General features: G+C 26.2%; 1 protein-coding gene across 1 annotated transcript; it reads right to left on the bottom strand.

The window, feature by feature from the left end:
- Positions 1-10,310: 10,310 nt before the first annotated feature.
- Positions 10,311-14,429, bottom strand: LOC127241248 (myb-related protein 315-like). Its single transcript, XM_051260176.1, has 2 exons — positions 14,233-14,429; positions 10,311-10,647 (listed from the first exon to the last, which is right to left on the bottom strand). The coding sequence occupies exons 1-2, from the start codon at positions 14,427-14,429 to the stop codon at positions 10,311-10,313; spliced, it is 534 nt and encodes a 177-aa protein (XP_051116133.1).
- Between the last annotated feature and the right edge of the window lie 11,038 nt (positions 14,430-25,467).

Here is a 25,467-nt window from a genome sequence, read left to right as displayed (position 1 = left end):
GTTCCCTTCAAAAATTTTTATTATTATTTTTATATTTATTTTATCAAATAATCAGTAATAACCATAATAAAAAAATACCACACAAAAGAAATTTAATAGTAAAATAAAAAATTAATTAAAATTAATTAAATAATAAATAATATAACCTTTTGTTTCCATAAATTATTAATAAATTAAAATATCGAAAAATAATAATAATAATAATAATAATAATTAATTACAAAATAAAAAGTATAATATATGCATCTATAAATATGAGAACAAAAATTAATAAAAAAAAGAATAAGTTTCTTTGTTTTGAGTATAAAATAATAGATAATATCTCCGCTGACAGATAAAAAATAATAAAAAAATAATAAAAATATCTAAAGATGAATATCTCCATCGAGGATGCCGATGCAGTGACAATAGCTAAGATTCAGAACAATAAAAAATTAGAAAAATAAAAATTTAAAATTCTATAAAATTAATATTGCACCTTCAAATATATATATATATATATTAATATCATCATGTGTAACACTTTTAATAGATGCAGAATGTCAAATCTAAAACAAACTAGCACGAAGCCTGTGCTGGACGGTGTCATCAACGAAAAAAAATTACAATTTATTGTATAATATTTTATATATTTCAATTCAAAATATTTTTTTTAAAAATTTTGGTGTGTCTCTCTTTTCTATTTTATAAAAAGTAATTATATATTAATATCAAAATACTTTTAACTTTTACTTAAATTACAAATATATTATTACACATACAATTATTTTATACATAAATTTAAAGGACAAAATTGTCAAAAACTCCACTAATCAATAAAATATTATTCCCTCGCTCTTATTTAATTTGTTTATTCTTTTTATTTTCGTTTGTTCCACATAATTTATTTTTTTTTAAAAAAATAAAATATAATTATACATTTTAATTATGTTTTATAATATTTTTAGTCAAATTAACTATTTAATCATCTTAATTTTAATATATAATTATTTTTATTAAAATATAATTATTTTCATTAATACACTTATTTATATCACAACATAAAACTCCCTCTGTCCCATTGGAATGGTGGCCTTGGTTTTTTGCACGTAGATTTTTTAATATTAGTATTATATTGAATTGTAATAAAAATAATAAAAATACCCCTGTTAGTATGGTGTAATATAAAAGTAATAACATTTGTGTAATATATTGAAAGTTGAAAGAATATTTATTATGTTAGGTAGGTAGTACAATTACTAAATTATGAAATGATAACCTTGTTTTGGGACGGACGTAAATGAAAAATTGTACTTTTCAATAGGACGGATGGAGTATAAAGTTTTAGGACTACTGTCAATCTTCCATCTATTGTACTAAATACATGTAAAATTCATTTCAAAATTTACATGAAAAAAAAAAAAAAAAAAACCAATAGATCCATACCTAACTTATGATACAAAGATTGTACAATTTTGTTATATTTCATCCGTCTCAAATTAATAAGAACATAGTTTTGTAACATAGGATTTATAAAATATTGATAATAGTACAAAACGTTGGTTATAAATGTTTTTTATATTCCCTTGCAAATAATGGCTAAAAAATTAGTGATATTTATATAATAATAATAATAAAATTATACTTAATTTAAAATTACATTTAAATATAATAATTATTCATTGTATGTAATCTTCATATTTATATAAGTTATTATTCATTACTATATATAAATTTGCATTTTGATACAAAAATTTTAACTTGATATAATTTAGATAAAATGTAATAATATTATGTTTACAATCGCAGTATTTTATTGTACACGTAAGATAGGTGGGTAGAAATAGTATTTAGTTCAATTAGATACCATATCTTAAAACTCTACTTCCCTGGTAGAGGGAATTTTATCATAATATATCATATAAATTTTTAGAACAAAACGAATAAAACATAGTAGAAACTTAACAAACTGACATTGAATGAAAAAAATTATTTCAAACATTCTAATAGCTAAAATATATGTAGGTAATTTTTCTTTTCCAACTCATTCCTTTAAAATTTTGATGAAAATTGTTAAATTCGAGTTTGAGTTAAATTTAAATTCAAAATAAATTTCATAATTTTTTTTATATTTATAGAAATCTGGAATAAGAGTGTAAATTATAGATTAGCAAAAATAATTACAATTTTTCAATAAAATTAAAAACTTTTCTTATACATTAACAAATAACTAAATAAATAAAAATATATATTGAAAATATTGATAATATATATTAACTACTTAACAATAATATATTAAAATACTACATATATTTTTATTATATCCTACTTTTAATCTTTAAAAATATTTTCAAATTTAATATATCTTGATCAATTAAATTTAAATATATAAACTAATTATTCATATATATTATGTATATGTATGACATATATATACTATGTGTATAAAATAGTAAAAAAATTGCATAAATAATTGCAACAATTATGAAAATTGCAAATATTATATATAATTGGATAATAGAAATGATATTGTCAAAAAAAATTATACTATTAACTAAAATTTTGAATATATTATACATAAGAATAAATAGAAATAAATAGATTACTTACTTCATAATAATAATAATAAATAAAAGTTAAATATTTATATTTAATTTATTCAAACAAATATATATACACATTAAGAAAAATATATTGGCACATAAATATACAACCACCAATTAAAAGAACATATTCCTCAATAAACGACACATCTAAACTAAACTTCAACAAATTTTAAACAAAACAAAGTGGAATTCTGAAGCATTGGTTGGAAGTTGAAACAGATCGACTTGTCCCAATTTTAACGAATATTAAACCACAACAAAACAAAAGCTTCGGCCATTAACTCTAGCGTTATTACATAGACTTCACTATCATCTTTAACGGCAGACATCTTCAGCTTCAAACGCAGCAAAGAGAAAAAAATGTTTAAGCCAGTTCGGGGAACCATGGACTCCTTCGACCACTGCCGTTGTTCGCATTCGCCGGAGGAGGATCCAATTCGATTCTAATGGACGCGAGATTGGCTGCTACATGAGGAAGCTACCGCCGCTAGTCACTGTGAAGCTGGACACCGGAATTGCGGACACCACTACAAGTTGCTTTGACGAAAGGTGAGGGAGATGGCATATATAGTTATGGTTAAAAGAAATAGAATTAAATTTATGATAAGAAAAAAGGAAAAAGATAAATGCTCAAATGAAAAATTTCCATTATGTATGAAATTTATAGGAGTTGAAAATTTTAAATATACTGTATTTTTATAATTATTCTGCATAAACGTTTAAATTATCAAGACAATTGTAATTATTAAGATGACAGTACAAACCTTTAATATACAAAGACAATTTCTTTTTTCATTCCAAAAACATCATTGAAAACTCCAATATAGCAGCCATTTAATTTATTAATATTAAAATATTATTTGAAGATAATATATAGAAGATTATTAAAATGAAACAAAATGATGTATTTATATAAATCACGGTTTGGCTTGTTTTTTTTTTTTTTTTTTGTTCAATTTTATTTTTTGAAATAATATATAGAAGACAAAAAATAATTTAAAAATAAAAAATTGTTTATATAACCATTAATAAAATTATTTTAATTATATTTTTATAAATATAAATATAAATCACAAATGATAAAATCGTATAAATACTATTGTTAGCACCTTGTACATATATATATAAAGATATTGATAAAATCGTTTCATAAAATAATTAAAAGTTATATAATTATTAAAAATAAAAAAATTGTGTATATAACCATTAATTAAAAGAATATTTCAGTTATATTTAAATTCTAATTTATAAGTATACATTATAGTTAATTATTTTATTATGTAATAAAATTAAATAAGCAAATTAAAAATTAAAATTGTATGTATAATCCAATTAAATAAAAAAAAAACACACAAAATCACACACATATATATATTTAAAATATTGTTATATTAGTGAACACATACCCCCTTTCAATTAAAGCATAATAATTAAAAATATACTAATAATTAATTAATTTTTATTATTAATTTTATTCTAATAATCTTTTGTATGTCTCTAACAATCTATGAAAGTTTTAAAAAAAAAAATCAAAATAGCTAGAAATTCTTTCTTTTACATCAGGTGGCCTCCACAGCGAGCACATATATATATACTAGTCGTTACCCGTGCTACGTACGGACCTATTATACGAACTTATTTTTTGTAATTAATTTATCTATTTTGATCCGTGTAAAATTATTTTATTAAAATAATTATATTTCCAATATTATATAAATATAATACATTTCAAATATTGAGAAAAAAATCATATATATTTCCTCAAAACCTATTTATTATAAGAGTAGTCCAAAGTATTTAATAAATCCATAATCAAAATTTTGAATCATTAAAATATTCACATAACTTTGAAACATTTCAGAAAAAAATAAACAATACTATACATTTATTCTCCATCGTCATTTAAAGCCTCATAATCAACAATCTAGGCAGCAATTTAGGGCTGGGCAAAAAAATCGAACCGAATCGTCGAACCGTTGAACTGAACTAAATCGAATCGAATTTTCGGTTAATCGAGCAAATTCGATTCGAATACAAATACTGCATATTTGATATTTGTTCGGTTCGGTTTCGGTTTTTCATATTTTTTTCGGTTCGGTTAACCGAACCGAATATATTTATGTATTTATAATATTATATTTTAAAATTTATATTAATAATTATATACGATTCGGTTTGGGTTCGGATATTTGAAATATTTGCAAATATTTTTTATTTAATTAGAATTTTAATTTTTTTTATATATTTTTTCTTAATTTCGGTTCCGTTCGAGTTATTTGCAAATACTACAAATATTTTCGGTTCGAATACGGTTTGCGGTTTCGGGTATTTGTTCGGTTCGGTTCGATTATTAAATACCTGTACATCAGCTTGCATACAAAAAAATCTTTTCAAATTCTACATTGTAATAGTAACCATAATCAATACGAAACTTCTTCGAATTTCCTATTATTATTATTATTTTAAAATTTAAATAATAGGTTTACTATTAACTTAAATATTGATAAATAATTATAGAAAGTAGTTTTATATAATAATATATACTATAACTAACGTATCTTTATTTATTATATTTATCATGTTTTTTACTATATATAATTACTAAAATAAATATAGTTATTATACTTTATATCTTATAATAATACATATTTACAGAATTTATGACAAAATAAGTTTAAAATAATAATTTTCTTAAAAATTGTTCTTGTAGAAAATATGATAAAATATTAATTTTTAGAAATAATGTAAAATAAACTATAAAAATATCTTATATATACATATAAATATTCTAAATTTACAATATACGAATATTTTTTTTTTTACTTTTTATTAATGTAGCACATATTTAAAAAACAAATATTAATTATAATTTCAATTTTTACATTAAAAAAAATAGAAATAGTAAAGATATAATTATATTAATATAATTTGCATATATTATGAAATAAATAATTAAATATAGTATATATATAAATTATGCATGTCTCACACATTATGTAAATAGAATAAAAAATTACTACATGTAATGGTCAATTCAATTGCACAACCAATAAAAAATTAAAGAAAAAAATTAAAGAAAAAAAATTTAAAATTACTTAAAATTCATGTTTTACATTTTGGTGAACCCCGAGTTCAAATATATATATATATATAAAAGATAAGATAAGATTATCTTATCTTATATATATCTATATTTGATTATCTTATCTTATATATATATATATATATCTATATTTGAACTCAGTGTGGATCTCATTATCCCAGAAAACATGAATTTCTAGCTATTTTGAATTTTTTTTCTTTTTTTCTGATTGATTGGAGTGTTTGATTGATTGCTATATATATATATATACACGTGAGTGTGGACAATATATTTTTGTATTTTTCTTTTTTCCAATAAAGCAAAAATTTATAGTATTTTTATTTTTTTTTCTCTAATTTTTATTAGTTATAACATTTTATTGACTGCTACATAAATATGAGTTAATATATAAATATGAGTCAATATAAATGAATATTTGAAGATATATATTTTAATTAATTATTTATACATATATAATATATAGAATTATTTATTTTTTAAATATAAATAATATTTATAATTTGTATATAAAATAGAAAACGTTTGTAACTGATTTTATGTTATTTTTATAAATAATAGGGTGTGTTTGTTTGGGGGTTTGGATTTTGAGTTGAGATTTGAATAGTAAAAATTTTGAATTTGAATAGTTGTATGATGTGATATAAATAGGTGTTGATGTGATGTTTTGAATGTAAAATTGATTTTTAATATAATATAAAAAATAAAAAATAGGTGTTTGATTTGATGTTTTTGGGGGGAAATTTTTGGATGAATAGTAGAATTTTGTGTAAGTCCTACAAACGAACACACCCTATATATATAATAGATGTATATTACAAATTTTTAATTTAAATATATTTTATTATGGGATCCATCAAGGAATAGATAGATGTATATTATGATAATTTTTTATTATAATATAATAGATGGATAAAAATATAATTAAAATTTTTTTATCTTTTTTTTTATAATTAATTGTGCAATTTGGTTGGTTCTAATTATTATATATTTGTTATTACAAAACTTATTATTATTATTATTATTATTATTATTATTATTATTATTTTATTTTATTTTTTTTTCATATTTTATAAGATGTGTGTACATTTACATGTATAATGAGTATTGAAAAGTCGAATAGTTTTTATATTTATTACAATTAATAATGAGTATTGAAAATTGAAGAGTTTTTGTATATTTTTATATCTACTTCAACGTGTATAAATATATGTGTATATACTTGGTTTCTCTTTTAAACAAAAACCTTCAAACACCACCTTTCCATCAAATGCTGGACAAAAAACTACGCGTGGTTACGTTGCCATCGCCGCCGACTTTAGCATATCAAATCGAAGGAAAACGACCCGACTTCATTCCGTTTCAACGCGGAAGTCCACAAGGGAAGCCTGCAGCGACTATTTAAAAACGGTGAAGGCAGCTTTGTAGTTCACGGAAGAGCTAGGCTAGCGTAGGGAGAAAACAAGATTACTGTTTTTCGTTTTCCATTTTCCGTTTTTGTATTGTAAGTTTTTTCTTTGACTCCCACCACTGTTTCCATTGGATGTATGAGGAGAGTAAACTTTGATTGATGACGAGGGAAGAAAAGCAAGAGTAAGGATAAAGAAAAAAAAATGTACTCCCTCCGTCCCACATAATTTGTCCATATTTTCTATTCTCGTTCGTCCCACGTAACTTGTCCTTTCTATTTTTTGAAATAAAATTATGCACTTTAATCGCATTTTAAATTTTAAAATTTAAATTTTATAATTTTCTTAATTTTAATTAAATTATTTACTTATCTGAATCTTAATCTATAATTATTTTTACTAAATAATAATTATTCTTACTAATATACTTCTTAATTACTTACTAATTATACTTTACCTAAATTTTTGTGTATACAGTAATACACCCATATTACATGGGACGGGGGAGTAAGAAATTGTTAATATTGTTATATATTACTATTATTTTTATATTTGTAAAAATTGTTTGAAAAAAATATGCTCAAGCATGTTCATTGTCCGCGATCCAAATAACTTTTTTTGTTTTGTCAAAGTTAGTTTGAATTGTTTTTTTAAGCAAATTTAAAATAGTATTTATTTTGTTTTTCAAATAAAAGTACTATTTGATTATGTTGAAAAATTTAAGATATATTAAAAATACTATATATATATATAATAAACCAAAAAGATGTTTTGTTTAAATAATACATTAAAAAACTACATAATAAATAATAATTTAATATGATGTTTTAAAGATTGAATAATGAGTTCTTATTAAAAATCTTAATAAATGCACATTATTAATTTATTAAATTTCTTAAATTTACTGTCTATTCTACGATATATATATATATATTGTTTAATTATGATCCATTATATGTACAAATAATTTTGAATATGATAGGTAAACTATAAATATTGAAATTCAATTTGGCTCAATGTTTCAAAGGAAAGAAATGTAAAGATGAAATATTTTATTATTTATTATTTTATACAAATATACATATACATATATTTAAGAAAATTGATACTCCAATTAAATAATTATTTAATTTTTTTAATTTTTTTACGGTATATAATAGTATTAATTTTCTTTTATCTATACTTAAAAATTTTTATTTTTTTATAAAATTAATTTATATTATTTATAGATGAATACATAATTTTTTTATTTATTTGTATTATATAAAATTTTATTGCGAAAAAAGCATATTTGGTTCTAATATAATCAAAATTTATTAATTTTTGACCTAATATAAAAAAATTCAATCAATTTCAATCAATTTTGGTCACACCATTAAAAAAATTAACAAAAATTGTTGATGTTGACATAACGCGATTGACGTAACAATTGACCTGAAAACTACACTGCCATGTTGTCATATGACCGTTTATAATTCAGTGGTACAATTATATGGAATCATATTTTCACACTGTCATGTTTAATTCTACACAGTTATGTATTTTTTTGTTTTAGTTTAATTTTTAATTTTTATCATATTTTTAATATTATAAATTTTTTTTCGTCGATTACACCGTGCGTAGCACCGGCCTCCCAAGAAAGTTGAAGGAAAGTTGCCCCTCCCAAGAAAGTTCACTCAGCAAATAATTTTTTTTATTGTTATTTTTTATAATATGGGAACGCACAACTGCTATCCGAAAATTCACACTGGGTAAATCTCCGACCGAACCTAATATCCTGCAAACTAGGCTCGACAAGCAAGACACACTAGGCAAACCATGCGTGGCAGATGACTTGAGCTGTCGGGGGAATGAACTCAAGACCTCACGGTCACACCACCAGCCATCCATTACGGGACAATTCATTGCTTATCTTGATGCATCTTTATGTAGTGTTTATCTTATGCTATTCCTCTGATATACTTAGGTGTCAGCTTGGGCATTTCAGAGGAAATATTTTATGTTTGCAGTTGATAATTATAAGCAGGCTTGCAATATCAATATGTTCCATCTTTAAAAATTATGCTGCTATTAGCACAGCAGTTTTAGATTTACCCTCCACACAAAGACACCTGACATACTCTTTCTACAGGCTAAGTCCCGAGAACATGGAGCTTGTAACTGCCAAAAGGTTTGTTGAGTATGAACATAGTCAAAAATATTAATCAATATTGTATGAACATAGTCAAGAAATTTAATAATTTGGTATAGCAAATCGCGGATTCCTGTTTAATTTGATTCCAAATTAATCTCTACTTTGCAGACATCCATACATGCATAATACTTACTCCGTCCCACTTCTCATGTCAATATTTCTATTTCCGTCTGTCCCACTTATTTTGTCAGTTTAATTATACATTTTAATTTTATTTTAAAAATCTTAATTTATAATTTTTTTAATTTTAATCTATAATTATTTTTATTATACGATAATTATTTCCACTAATATATTTTTAATTATTTACTAATTATACCCTTCCTAAATTCTCGTATCTACAATAAAGCGGACAAAATATTCGGAACGGAGAGAATTATATAGTTGAAGAAGATTGCATACGTATGAATAAAGTATCCACATATGCATCATGTAGGTGTAGCCTACGTAGTGTCTTTTTGTATAGCAAATAATAAGAGATAGACATGACCCGGTGGCGGTGAAGATGGACTCCTGACCGTAAAATCATGGGTTCAAATATTCGATACCTCTAGATTTTGCTTGCCACACATGGTTCGCCTAGTGTGATTTGTCTTGTCAGACTATTTGATGGAGATGAAGCTGCGGTTCAATATTTGGAGAAGATCGATCCAACTATGTTAAAATTTTAATTATCTAATATATTAATTTTTTATTTTATGTTGGACCCAAATATGTGACTTTTTTTTATTAGTCTTATTTGCATTTCCTTCAGTATTTATACCCTAAAAACATCCATGGCTAGAGTTGAAAGATTGATAATAAAGAAATACGCGGTGTTTATCCATTTGAATTATAATTCGTCCTAAATATATACGGTTCTCTGCATCACTATTAGATTCGGTCGGATAACAACTGCGAATTTCCACGTTATAAAAAATAATAATAATAATAATAATAATAATAGACATTGCCATGAAAATACAAAAGGCACACATGTGAAAATATTCAAATAATAAACACACATGCATATACATTAGATATCATGGAAAGCAGTGTCCAAAAGGGGTACTGAAACCATCATAGAGGAAAGGTTCATGTAGCCAAGGACCAAAGCTCACAAAATTCTTGGAGGACTCATCATAACTTGCCTCTCCAGCAGGTTCATAATTTTCTTCCTTCATTTCCATTAGACATGAGCTGCCGCCATTAACATCGCCATCCATCTTCTTATCATCAAATTTTATTTCTTCACTTTCCTGTTCAATTGGAGGAAGAAGAAGAGGGTTTTCTCTCTTGAGTTTCTTGATCTTCGTATTCCAATGGTTCTTGATCTCGTTGTCTGTCCGGCCTAGCAAATTTGCAGCTATCTTAGACCACCTACACTTGCACCACAAATCAAATTAGTTATACATACGTACATACCTACGTACATTTGATCCCTAAATTAATTCCTTACCATCATCTCCCTAACAACATTAGCACGCTTCTTAAATCATCTATTCAAAGTAGCCTATAAGTAATTGTCCAATAGTTCTGTACGATGGAAAAGTTTCATTGATAATGCACTCGGCATATATCCAATCCATATGTCTTATAGCAATTTATATGAAAAAAAAAAAAAACAAACAAACAAACCATGACAAAATATACCTGGATCCATCGAGTTTTAGGACGAGGAACTGTGAACTCGATCAATTGGTATTATGGTCTTCCTTAACTAAATTGCCTAATGGATCCTTCGTAATCTATTGCGATGGGGAGAATAGAGAATAATGATCGATTTTAGTGTATTGGGGACTATAACCAAATGCCCTTTATATAGTGATCATTGGGTCACCCATAATCACCTAATTCATAGGTTATTTGGTATATACTCAATTTATCCCATATCAATAAGGTAGTAATTGATTTGTTCATAATTAAATCACATAATTTAAGTCAATCAAATAAATAATTGATTGTTTCCATAATCAAATATCGTAATCTAAGTCAATCAAATAAATGATTGATTATTTCTATAATTAGATTATATAATTTAAGTCAATCAAATAATTAGAATAATTAATATAATTGTACATTATTATTTGCCCATATTTAAATAGGGAAATAAATATTTTCCTAACAATCTTCCACTTGGATAAATATTGTTTACCGAGCAATTATATTATCGAATCCGTAGTTGCACAACTATATATATATATATTGACTACCTTTAACAATCTTATCCAACACATGCACTTAACAATGGAATCACCGAGGCAGTCACCATATTATAAATCGTGGTTAAACCCCGACAATCACCATATTAATCCACTCAGTGATAAGGATCAAATATGGTGAGCAGCATGGAAATTTCATGCAATGTAATCAATATCATGTCTATTTCCAAATGGTCCAAATTATTGGGATCAATACATAATAACTTAAATTGAATTCAGAATAAAATAAATCCATCAACTTTATTCTCGAGAAAATTGGACAATACAAATTGAAAGTTTTTCACATAGAACATAGACTCTCACTAACCTAGGGCAACATCAGAAGCAACACCAATATGAGCAGTGTGTTCATGGAACATCTTAGATGTCAATGTCTTAGTTAGTGGATCAACTAGCATATTATTCGTTCCTATGTGTTTAATAGCAATTTGTTTATTCTGAACTCTCTCTTTAACAACAAGAAACTTAATGTCAATAAACTTTGACTTAGTTGCACTTGAGTTGTTATTGGAGTAACGCACGGCTGAGTTATTGTCACAAAATATTTTTAATGACCTCTCGATGCCATCAATCACACGCAATCCAGTGAAAAAGTTTCATAGCCATATTACGTAATTAGAGGTCTCATAGGAAGCGATAAATTCTGCAGCCATGGTAGAGGAAGCTACAATGGTATGTTTAAATTTACCAAAGACAATTGTTTTAAATTTTTGTAAGTTTCTATGAAAATAATAGTTTAAATTAATCTCTCCAAATTTTAGTTACATATTAATTATATCATTGTTCATGTAAAATTCCCACAACTAACTTGGTACAGGCAATTGATAACAGTTTTCATTTATCTTATTTATTTGCTTGAGTCAGATAAATCAAACTTGAGAAATAAATAATTTAACAGAGAGAAATGAAGGTTGCATATTTTTTTTTTAATCTTTTTTTTTTGTACTTTTTAATTTTTTATAATTTTTAAATTATATTATTTTAATTTTAAAAATAATATACTTAATTTATTGTTTAAGTATTTAATTTTTCAAACTTTTTTTAAAAAAATTGTACTAAAATATGATCTTACAAAACATAGTATATAATTTATAATTTTTTAAAAAAAAATCACCAAAAATATTTTTTCGTAAATTCTCATTAGTAAAACTCTATTTTGACAAATTAATCATTTATTCTTATTCGATCCGCATATTTTTTTTTTCATTCTCAACTGAATTCTCTATTTTACCAAACAAGAGAATTAATTATGCTCAATTATTTTTATATGCAATTCCATTTTTTTTATAATTCCATTCACCACTCTCATTTCTTTGCAATTCCATTTGTGTATGGAACGCCCCTTAATTCTCAATCATATCAAATCAAATCATATCTACCTCACATTCAAATTAATTAATATAAACAGTGAGAAAATCCTTAATGAAAGAAATTTAACCAAGTATTGACAATATATATCCCATCAACCTCTAAATTCTTGATTCTCAAACTTAGACACAAAGTGCTAGTGATATACACAAAGAAACCTAAATTCGAAAGAGCTAAACATTAGTATTTGATTGGATATAGATGTAGTATAGAAGAGACCTGCAAGTTTGGGGACAAGCCTCCAGCATTAAATGTCATTGTTGACGATGAAGTTGATGAGCTTCGAATCTTCGTCCCCGGTCCATGGTCCCCGCCTCACCCCTTCTTTCTCACAACAAGGTTGTCTTCCCATCTCACACCACACATGCAATTACATATTAATTCTCTGCAGAATATTGATCGATCAATTGACAATTAAAGAAGATAGATAGATAGATATCGCCCCCAGATGGAATACATACAAAATCCGTTGAAATCATCGAGCTGCTTTATAACACTTCTTCTGCCCACCATCTTGAAATCCAGAACCGTCCAACGATGAACTTCTTTGCACCAGCATCATTGGTTATGTATTTTTTTTGCCAACCTCCATAGGTTCTTAGCTATTTCGGTACGCCGGTGAACACCATACAGTGAGTCGCTCAAGTCATTCAATATATAATTTTTGCACATAAAATCTAAGCATTTTCAGAATTTCTTTGTATTCTTCTGAGTATCCTTCAGGCACAGAATGTGCATCCTCCGTTAGCCAGACTACCAGATTCACCATAGTCAGATAAAATAGCATTTCTACTGCCATGTTTTGAAGTTCTTCTCGTTGATTTTTTCTAGCTTCTCAGTTGATACAACAACGGGCTGCCTAAAGGTAGTAGCAACAAGTTGCATTACGTGGTTTACAACAAAAACAAGTTGTAGACCATCCAAATTGTCTATGTGAGAAATAAATTATGAAAATTAGAAAATTGTTTTGTTATTTATAACGAAAATAGAGGCCTATAAATAGATATAATATAATAGACTCAAATCTAAATAAGATAAGACCAAATCTACTAAATTTAAAATTGAATATATAAAATATCTTAACAATCTAGTTGTTGTTGTCTAGTGGACGCAACGATACCCTCCACAATTTCTTACGTTGCAAATGAGGCAGAACAATATGTTGTCTCACGTTGGCATCCATAAGATGCCTCCTTTTTAGTCCAAAAATAATTGGTTGGAGGTCGCAGCAACAGGCTACGCCTCCTTCGTGGCAGCCTTGAAGATATTTTCGTACGTTGCTTTCACAACCTTCTTGGTAGGAGCTCTCTTGGCCACCTCATGTCTAACAGCAACGCCTTCTGCAGCCCCACCGGTTGTGCGAGGTGGCTATGACCGGGGAACATAATGGGTCGGGGTGTGAGATTCGTTGGAATTTATTTCATCGTTTTCCTCCCCATCTGCATCAATCTGAATGTCTTCATTAAGGTTTCTGTCGCCCTCATCATTCACGGCATCGATTATGGCTTCTTGTTTAGGCACAATTTGGGTGCCCTCGATTTGGTTGTAGATCTCATGGATTTCGTAAGCCATCTCAGTTATCACAGCCGAAGAGATTTGCTTCAAGATTGTTGCGAAAATATTAATGTGAAATAAGATAGGAGAAAATCCGATCAAAAAATAATGAAATAACTCAAAATTTAACACCGGATCCGATCAAGTAACAAATTTCATTTAAGAATTAGAAGTCAAATTTGAACCTCACATTGCATGCCAATTGTTTAAAGCAAATTCAGCTCATCATCAATTGCTTTACATGATATAACAAATTGAATTGGAGTCAAGAATCCCACCACGAACCTAACTAAGAAAATCACAAGAACTTTTCAAAGAATAATTTTTTAAGAACAAAGAAATTTCAAGGCGAGAACATATGGATGAGAGAAAATATTAATGTTGAGTGAAGTTAAATAAAGAATTATCTTAATAATATATTTAGTGAATGTAAGACTTGTTATTTTGAATGAAACGAATAAGGAAAAAAAATCACCACACTAAATCCACACCACTTTTGCACGTTCTCGATCCGTTGTAACTAATTTATATGGTAATTGAATTTTTAATTAATCAATTATAAACAATAAATTAAACAAATAAAATTGGATATTATATTATTGGGCTCAGCCCACATGGCTCACAGACCACCAAAGCCCAATCTTGACTATAATATAGTTCAAGCCCAAGCATGCCATGCCAAAGCCAAGCCCACACATGGCGAGGCCCCGAATATATCCAATTCAATATTATGAAGTTCATTATATAATTGAGTAGAATTGCTTAGCTTTTCTAATATGGGATGAGAGATATTTCATCTTTATTTCCTCCCTCATTCACACAGGGGGTGTAAAAAATAAACCCGATCCGAAAAATCGAATCCGTTCTACCTGAAATTTTTTAGGTTCGGGTTTGGGTATTTCGGGTTTAAAAAAATCGGGTCGACCCGAACTTGAAACGAAAAAAATTCGTGTTGTGTTCGGGCCGTGTTTCGGGTTGACCTGATAACCAAAAATATAAAAATCAGGTTAGGTTTTGGGTTTCGTATTTCGGGTTGACCTGAAATTTTTATTATTATTATTTTAATTTATAATATTTATATTATTTTAAATATAAAATAATATAAAAATTAAAATAAAAATGATATCTTTTAGGTCAATTTAATTTTTCTTAAATTTTCGGGTCTGTTTCGTGTCGGGTTTGTTCAAATTTCGGATGACCTGAAACTAATTCAGGTCAACCTGAACCCGACCTGAAAGAATTCGTGTCGTATTCGAGTCTAGGATTTCAGGTCAGATTTCGGATTCGGATTGACAGTTTTTTTTGTTATCCCCATGGCTCAACCTGATACGAACACGACCCAAAAACACGAATCGACACCCTACTCTTTCACTTCCAAACATTCAACACTAGATCCCTTGAATGATCGCCATGGGTTCAGCGGCAACAATGGATGCCGGGCTGTCCTCGGAAAGATTTGGAGAGGGAGAATTGGATTTCCAAGATGATCTTTAAAAATACTTCCCACACCATAAACATTAACATTAAGGGTGCGTTTGTTTGAAGGATTTGCGAAGATTTTCACTATTCATCCCATTTTTTTCCCCCCCAAAATATCAAATTAAATACTTATTTTTCATTTTTTATATTATACTAAAAATCAATTTTACATTCAAAATATCACATCAACACCTATTTATATCACATCATATAACTATTCAAATTCAAAATTTTTACTATTCAAATCCCAACTCAAAATCCAAACCCTCACGCCTGCAATTTCTTCTAAACATGTCAAAACAGGTTAGTGGGGCGAATTGACCCACAATCCACCCTAACCCGCAAATAAGCCGGTTGTTTGCAGGCTAACTCGCGGCGGGGCAGATCAAAATTTCATCAGCCCAACTCAACTCATTGGCAGGTCGAGCTAAGCGGGCTAGCCTACGGGCTTTTTAAAAATATTAAAATAATATTAATGTGATAAATATTTTCGTAATTAATATTTAAAAATAGTTAAAAATAGTTTTATTGTAAAATTTAAATAATAAATATTTTAAAATAAATAACAAATATAAAAATTCTCAATTCTATATATTATTAGTTGGTGTATTTAACAAAATTAATAATAAGAAATACTCCATTTTAAAAATAAATTATAATTAATTTTATAATTTGTAAAATTATGAAATTATAAAATGGAAGACGAACAAAATAAATGATGAAAAATCGAAACAAACAACAATGACATGGATAACAGAAAAAAAAACCTATAGACATATTGATAATTTATTTAAACTAATGATAATATAAATTTTATTTTATTCGTCTTAACTTAAAATATTTCTTAAAAGTAATCATATGTTATTTATTAAATAAAGTGTGCAAGATGATTTTGATACTTTTTACTTTTGTACGTTATTTATAAATTAATGGTATATTTGTAATTTATATAAAATTAAAATATATTCTGATATTAATATTTGATTAGTTTTATTATAATTTTTTAGTGTGATAGTAAAAAATGGTAAAAAAATACTTTTAGTTAGACAGGTGAGTACTAATTATTATATTTAATTGGCCGGCAAGCTAACCCGCCCCATTGCGAGCTAACCCACCCTCAACCCGCAGCCCACGCGGGTTGGCTCATTTAGGCCCGCATTTTAAAGGACTTGAAAAATCACAACCCAACCCTCTTAAAAATAAGGCGAGGCGGGTCAACCTGACGGGCTCAACCCATTTTAACGGCTCTAATTTATTCTAATAAATTCTTCTACATGGTGGTGAATTTGTGCTACAACATGATCAAGATATCTAGGAGTTGCGCATGCACTACGTCAAGATCACAAACCCAGTTTTTCTATTATTTTTCCACTTTATCAACTTCTAAGCTATATATATATTTTTTTTTATGACGTGGGAATCCGCAGTCGTTCCCCGAAAGTACGTATTGGTAAACTCTTGGCTGAACCTAATACCTGCGAATCACGCTCGACGGGAAAACTTCTAAGCTATATATATATTTTTTTATGACGTGAGAATCTGTAACCGCTACCCGAAAATGCGACTGGGTATATTGTTACATGATAAGTTAGTTGCCCTATGTTTTGTATCATTTTTTTCAATCCAAATGAATAAACGGATCAATCGGAAGATTGTCGAACGAATATGTAAAGTGTGTGCCTTGGATTATAATTTTTTTAATTATAATATTATATAATAAATAATGTGATGTAAAAATAAAATATTAATTTAATAATATGAAAAAAAAAATAATTTAATTTAATAAATAAATTAATACTTATAATTAATATGTATATTATTTTGTAAATAATAAAATTTTATATAAAGAAATAATAAATATCATTTTATTATTAATATAAAATAAGATATGATATATATAATATATATTTAAATAATTGAATCTTATATAATATAATATATGCAATATATTACTAGTTGTGACTTCTTTTATTTGAGTGAGATCCATATTAATTAATTCAGTTTTATTTGGACAAAAAATGTTATTATTGCTTAAACAAAAATGTTACATTAAAAAGAGTAATTAACGTGGCGGAATGACAGTTAAGACGGAGAAGTGCAGGTAAAGTGACATATTCGGTTTGAGATAAATGTTACATGATCCAAACGCAAAAGGGAGGTAGTCCAAGAATATCAAAGCCCAAAAGAGATGGATTTCGGCCCAATAAAAGAAATAGTGAGCCATGTGTTGAGCCAAAAATAGATTGAAGAAAAAATTTCAAAATAACTAAGTGAGTATTACATCACTGACAGGGGTTTGCATTCGGTCGGTTCGGTTCAAACCGAACCGAACTTTCAAATTTGATCGGTTTCCGATTTGTAAAAGTTGAAACCGAAACCGAACCAAAGTTTTTAAAAATCGAACTAAACCGATTTTTTTTTTAGATTGAACTCATTCATTCAATTCATTAACTATATCTACGTGTATTCTAGTCTCTAGAGACATTTGAACATCTGAATAATTCATGATTTTAAAAATAAAATTAAATAATTCATACTTAGCCAAGAAAATTAAAATTAACCACAACTTAAACCTAACACAAATGCACCATCATTCAGTTTCAAAAGTTAATACCATATTCATCGTCATTTAAGTTTTAGAAACATAATAAGTTACAAATACTAATAATAACAAAAAAATAAATCAAACTGCATCATCTTATCAATAGACAACTTTCTATCATCCACTCATTCATCCATGCCGGTCAATAACATCAAATGCAATTCTCCAAAATCCACTCATTAGTCCCTGCATAAAAATAAAAAAATAAAAAAATAAAAAATAATAATAATAATAATAATGGTATTAATAGAAGGTTATTGTACTTAAGTTTAAACTTTGTGAAGAATATATTATACTAAATAATATAACATAATATGTGATTCTAAGTTTTTTTAAAAAAAAAAAAAGAAAAAAGAAAAAAAGAAAAAACTAAACTAAACTAAAAATAAATATAATTTACAAGATCGGTTGGTTTTCTTGAAAGAAATAATCTTCACTTCTTTGCATCATCATAAAGTAGAACCGGGTGACACCTAAAAACAAAGTGAATAGACAATTTATGAAAATTGATTATATTTAAATGAGAATAAAGAGAAACATTAATATTATATAGGTTGGTATTAGTAAAGAAATAACAAATAGAAATGAGAGAATTACATTCTTCAATAGTTGCTAACATATTCAAATCTTTTCCACATTGAGTATTTTAGAATTTCTAAGAACACGTCCACACAAACTAAATGCAGATTTGGAAGCCACTATGGAGATGAGGATGACTAAAATATCACGAGCTATTGAACTAAGAATAGAAAATATTTGATAGTTCAACTTCCACCAACTCAACACATCAAAATAAGGAGGAACGGCTTCCCTTGGCTCACTCAAATATTTTTCTAAATTCAGATTTACCCTCAACACTTCCAGCTACGAGTTCAAACTTTTTCAATCTTGTTTCTGTGACAAAGTATCGTTTCTTCCTTTGTCCTTCCAAATCATGAATTTCCCCTGATTTCAAACTTGATTCTCCATATTGAGATTCAGGTTGGATGACTTTTTTATACTCATCAAACAAGTCATACAAGACATCTCTGATTTTTTTCTTGAATTGTAATCCACTGGTTTCTTTATACATGTCTTGCAATGCAAACTCAAGATAAGCTAACTCTTATTATGGATCAAGAATAAATGCAATGAAAATCAGGATATTGATCTTATCCGAATTGCCCCGATATTTATCATATTTAGCCTTCATTTTTATAGCCACAGCAGTAAAATTTTGATTTTCATGTAATTTCCATTGCGGCAACATCCCTTCGACCTCACATATTTCAAGGAAAAGCTTGTTGGAAGTCACATAAAGAGATCCGGACACCTTACAAGTAAGCTCGTAAAAGCACTCAAGAAATTCTACCAATGCTCTCACATTATCCCAATCTTCATCACTCGGAACACCATGATTAGATTTAAGCTCAACCAAATAAACTGGATCTTCCCTACCAAATCACTTAAATGCACTTTGGAACTTTTCGGCAATTTGTAAGATCAAATATGTGGAGTTCCATCTAGTACAAATATCAAAGCATAACAATGTATTTCTTTCAATCACTTCAACTTCAGCACATCTTTTAAACTTCTCCAATCTTGCTGGTGATTGTCTAATGAACCTCACTATATCTCGAACTCGAACCACAAATTTATTGAACTCTTTCAAACCATCATTCACAATCAAATTCACAATATGAGCAACACATCGCATGTGAAGAAACTTACCTCCAGCTATTCCACCCTTCCAATTCAATATTTGTCTTTTCAAGTACTCAACGGCAACATGATTGGATGATGCATTATCCACGGTGATAGAAGAAATTTTATACAATTTTCAATTCCACAAACAAGTTTCTATAAGCATGCCAATATCATTACCCTTGTGACTTGTAATAGGACAAAAACAAAAAAAAAAAAATTTCTCAGAATCCAATTTTCATCAACATAGTGGGCTGTTAAAACCATATAATTAACCCGTTAAATAGAAGTCCATGTATCCGTTGTTGGAGCAACTCTTATAGATGTCCTCTTAAACAAGTCTTTCAACTTAGATTTTTCATCATAGAACATAAAAAAACAATCTCTACCTACTGTAAAGCGGTAGGGATACGAAATCTAAGACATACCATAGACATGAAATGTTTAAACCCTTCATTTTCTACAAATTTAAAAGGCAATTCATCCACAATCACCATAAAAGTTAATGTCTTTCTTATAACTTCATCAAATTTCCAACAACTAAGTTTACCCTCCCCATCAGTATTTCTCACAAGAAGAGATTGGCTTGATTTTACCTCGGGATTCTTATCATATTTTCGGATATGCGCTTTCGCGGAGCTTGTCCCATTGTTCTTTGATTTTGAAGCATATTGTTTACCACAATGTTTGCACTTGCATCTTTCCTCCCATTTATCGGTCTTGAATTTAATGAAATGGTTCCACACATCAGACCTTGGAGCAATTGCTTTCCTTTTCAATAATTGCATTTCACTTGATGGTTGGAGTGAAACACGCTCCGTAGAAGAAATAATAGATCTACCGGTACTTGTTCTTGGGCAAGTTGTTAAGGTATTGTTGACCACTAGATTTAGGGATCCAACATACTCGTGTAGTTTTTCTGAAGTCCTCACTTTACATGAACTCATAATTTGGAAATATAAATAAAATAATAAATATCAGTTTGTTTGATTGAAAAAAAAATTACAAAATAAAATTAAAATAATAAGAACATGAATGAATTCAAAATTAAAAAATATGACTATCGACAAAAAGAATAAAGTAGCAATTGTGCATTTGTGTTGTTAATTAAATTAAATAATTTAAAAAATAACTCTCTTCGATTTTGAAACAATCTTGGCAACTAAAAGTTTAGAAGCAACTTTAGACGTTGTTTTGCTTTTCTCCGACGAGAAAAAAAGTAGATAACACCGTTGATTCGTGAAGAAGAGAGATTGAGAATAGCGGACGCAGACAGAGAGGCTAAAAAGGGGGTTGTCGGTTGTTGATGATTGAGAAAATTAGGGTTTCAATTTTTAAATGGGTGAGTGAGGACATGACGGTCAATTTGAAATTCAAATATTAACATATAATCAAAATAAAATTCAAATGATCAAAATTCAATTATTAAAGTTATAATATATACTCTCTCCGTCCCAATACAATAGTCTTATTTACTATTTTTGTCCGTTCCAAAACAGTAGTCTCATTTCATAAATAATCATATCATTATAAAACTAGTCTTACTTTTTCATTATAATTACACAATTGTCTCTACTTTTTACACTAATACACTCACAAGGGCAAAAAAGTATTTTACCCGTACTTTTTATCCACTACCAATATAATATCAATATTTCTTAAATCACGTGTCAAACACAACTCAAACTATAATTTTGGGACGGAGGGAGTATAATATTTAAAATTATTTAATGTAAAGTTCGGTTTTTTCGGTTTGAAAATTGAAAACCATAACCGAACCGAAACCAAAATTTATAAATTCGATTTTGGACCAAATCAAATCAATTAACCGAACAAATTAAACCGAACAATTTTTTCGGTTTGGACCGACCAATGCTCACCCCTAGTCACCGACTCATATCACTATTAGCTTTGAGATATTACATTTTATTTTATCTAATATTAGCTTGGTTATAAATTAAGTTTATTTAATTTAACCATAATTAATGCTTACAAATAAAATTTATCTATTTTAAAATGGGGATTAAATAGAAAGAAAAACTATTCAATTAAACAATTAGTTTGGAATAAAATACGGTGTATAATATTTTTAAATACAAATAAAAAACATAACAAAGTGTGTTTATTTGTAAGATTTTACTTATTTTGAATTGAAATAGTTATTTAATTTGATATCAATATATATTGCTACGATGTTTTTAATATAAAATTTAATTTTAATGTAATATAATAAAAAATAAATAGGTACTTAGTTTGACGTTTTTTAAAAAAAAAAATATATAGAATAGTAAAATCAGGTGTCAAATCTTATGAGTAAACACACATATACAAAAGCTTGAATTTTAATTCCAATAAAAGAACATCAAAGAATAACAACTAAAAAAAATGAATGGAGAAAATATTTAGATAAATAAAACCTCGAAATACAGAATAATCAATTAGATTCAAATAATATTAATACATTTAGAAGTGGAAAAAAAATACTGAATTATTGAAATACTGCACATACCGTATCGAAAAATACTGGAAATATAAAATACTTTGGTATGATATCATATTGAACTTTTTAATATGACAACATATAATTTGAAATTTTTAGTATACCAAAATACGCATACTATTGTTATATTTTAGCATTTCGTATATTAGTTGTTGTTTCAAATATAAATTGTAAATTGGGTTGAAAAAAAATTATTTAATTAATATTTGAATTATGAATATCATACATTCGATTAAAAGAAATTTAAAATATATACATTTTATAAATATTTTTAAAAATTATATATCAATATAATATACATATAAATATCATAAAGAATAAATTTTTATTTTATAGAAATAAATAATAAAACATTATATTTATTTATAATTTTCTTAAATTAATTTTATAAAATTAAGAAATTTAAATCTATAAATATATTTCTTTATTGAAAATAGAGATATAAACATAATATTTTAAGTGAGTCTAGACTATGTAATGTGTCGTGAAGTTGAAATTGAGTTATATTTATTAATTATATTTTGAATAAATGTATTTTACTTTAAATATAAAGATGTTAATAATTTTGAAACAAATGAAAATAACAATAATGTGAAATATTATGAATATGAGAGAGTATATAATATTTGTTGTAAAACAATATACTACTAAAAGTAATTGTTCACTAATATTTTTAAGTCGAATGATTCTTATAAATATTATTAAAAAAATATAATATAAATATATTAACATAATATATACTTTACTCACTCATAAAAAGTGAATGATTTTACACAAAATATTACTATATTTTATATTATTAACACAATTCTCCATACCCAATATAAAAATATATTCATTCAAAAATACAAAATAAATATAATTTTTATAAGGAAATAAAAACTTAAATGTAAAATATATATATAAAATCATTAAAAATATATATTAAAAATAAAAAATAGTCGAATTAAATTAGAGGCTTGAATTAAAATTTTGAATCTCATTAAAGTATTTCTCTATAATTTATTTAACTGTAACAATCATTTATTAAAATTCATAGTAAAATATAGGCTATCAACTGAAAATATTTTTTTTATTATTTTTATTTTCCTCATTAAAAAAAGTATTATTTCTTAATAAAAATACTTCATGCTTCCTCCTTTGATCAAATTTAAGTACTTATCATTAAAAATATGATAAGTATTTGTATAATTTTTTGTACAAAATTTATTCTATTAGTATTATAAGACATTGATGGAAGTATTTTTACAATTTTTCTTAATTTTTACTACATTTTAATATAATAATTAATATACAAATATCATCACAAAAAAATAAATGAAACACTTAGAGCGGACGAAGATATGATATAAATACCTAAATACATATATTTTTGTACAAATTATAAAAATATCATACAAATGTTAAATAATCTAACATTTTCTATGGTTTTGTAATTCATTATAAAAAAGAAAAGGACCATTTTATAATATAATAGAGGGAGAGGGAATAACATATTTTTGAGAAATATAGTAATATATTTAAATAAATTATTTATAATGAAAAATAGAACTTCAATAATCTCAATAGTTTAATAAAATATACTTTTTTCATCCCCTAAATTTATTTTTACTTTTTTTTTTTAGTTTGTCTGGTTAAATTTATTCAATTACTAATTTTGATAAAATTAATAAATTAATATTTAATTATTATTCTCTATTCACTGTTTATTTATAATAAATACCATAAATTTTATTACATTATTTCTTCGTTTACTTTGATTTTCAACTAAATTTTTAAAATTATCTCAAACTAGATATCACTTTTCAATAATATATTCATTTTTTTAGTCTTCGTGTCACATTCAAATGAGTTAATTTTAATGGGAGGAGAAAGTAAATAATTTCAAGAACGAGATATGTTTTGTTTGGATCAAATATATATTTTGTATTATAAAATTGTAATAATTTGTATAATGATTTTTTTTTTTGTTATAATCATTTCAAATTAAAACCACAGCTATTTATTTTTTGGATAAAATAAAAGTATCATTGACTTTTTGTATATATTTGAAGATTAAGCATAAATAAAAAATAAATATCTCTATTAATCTTTTATCATATAAAATTATATTTATAAAGTAAATTATTTAAACATACTAATATTTTTAATATTAATTACAATAATCCAAAAAAAAATACCCCCTTCGTCCCACATACTGTGTCTGCTATATTGTAGACAAGGTATTTTAGGAAGGAGTGTAATTAGTAGATAATTAAGAATGTATTAGTGAAAATAATTATCTGATAATATAAATAATTATAAAAGTAAGATTAAGATAACTCATTAGTTTAATTTAAAAAATTTAAAAAAATAAAATTAAAAAGTTTAAAATGAGATTAAAGTGTGTAATCATTTTTCAAAAATGAAAGTGATATGGTACGTGGCGGACAGAAACGGCAACGTGGACATGATATGTGGGAAGGAGGGAGTAGTATTCTTGGCACAAATGTAATACTCCCTCAGTTGCATATCTATATATCCGCTTTTTGCACGGAGTTTTAGAAATATTAGTATTATATTGGGATAAAGTATAAATAAAGGTAAAAAGACTAAATTAACCTTACTAGTATTGTATGATATAAATATAATGACATTTGTGTAATATATTGTAAATTGGAAGAATATTTAATATTAGCTAGATAGTATAATTACTAAAAAAAAAAAAATGAATATTTTGTTACTGGACATACCAAAATAAAAAAATTGAATAGATGATTAAAGGAGAGAGGGAGTATTAATCAAATATTCAA

The sequence above is a fragment of the Andrographis paniculata genome, unplaced genomic scaffold (genome assembly GCF_009805555.1).
Source record: "Andrographis paniculata isolate CXL003 unplaced genomic scaffold, ASM980555v1 Contig82END, whole genome shotgun sequence".
NCBI classification, from domain to species: domain Eukaryota; kingdom Viridiplantae; phylum Streptophyta; class Magnoliopsida; order Lamiales; family Acanthaceae; genus Andrographis; species Andrographis paniculata.
Note: the sequence above shows the minus strand (reverse complement) of the source record. Positions and strands in the feature narration are given on the sequence as shown.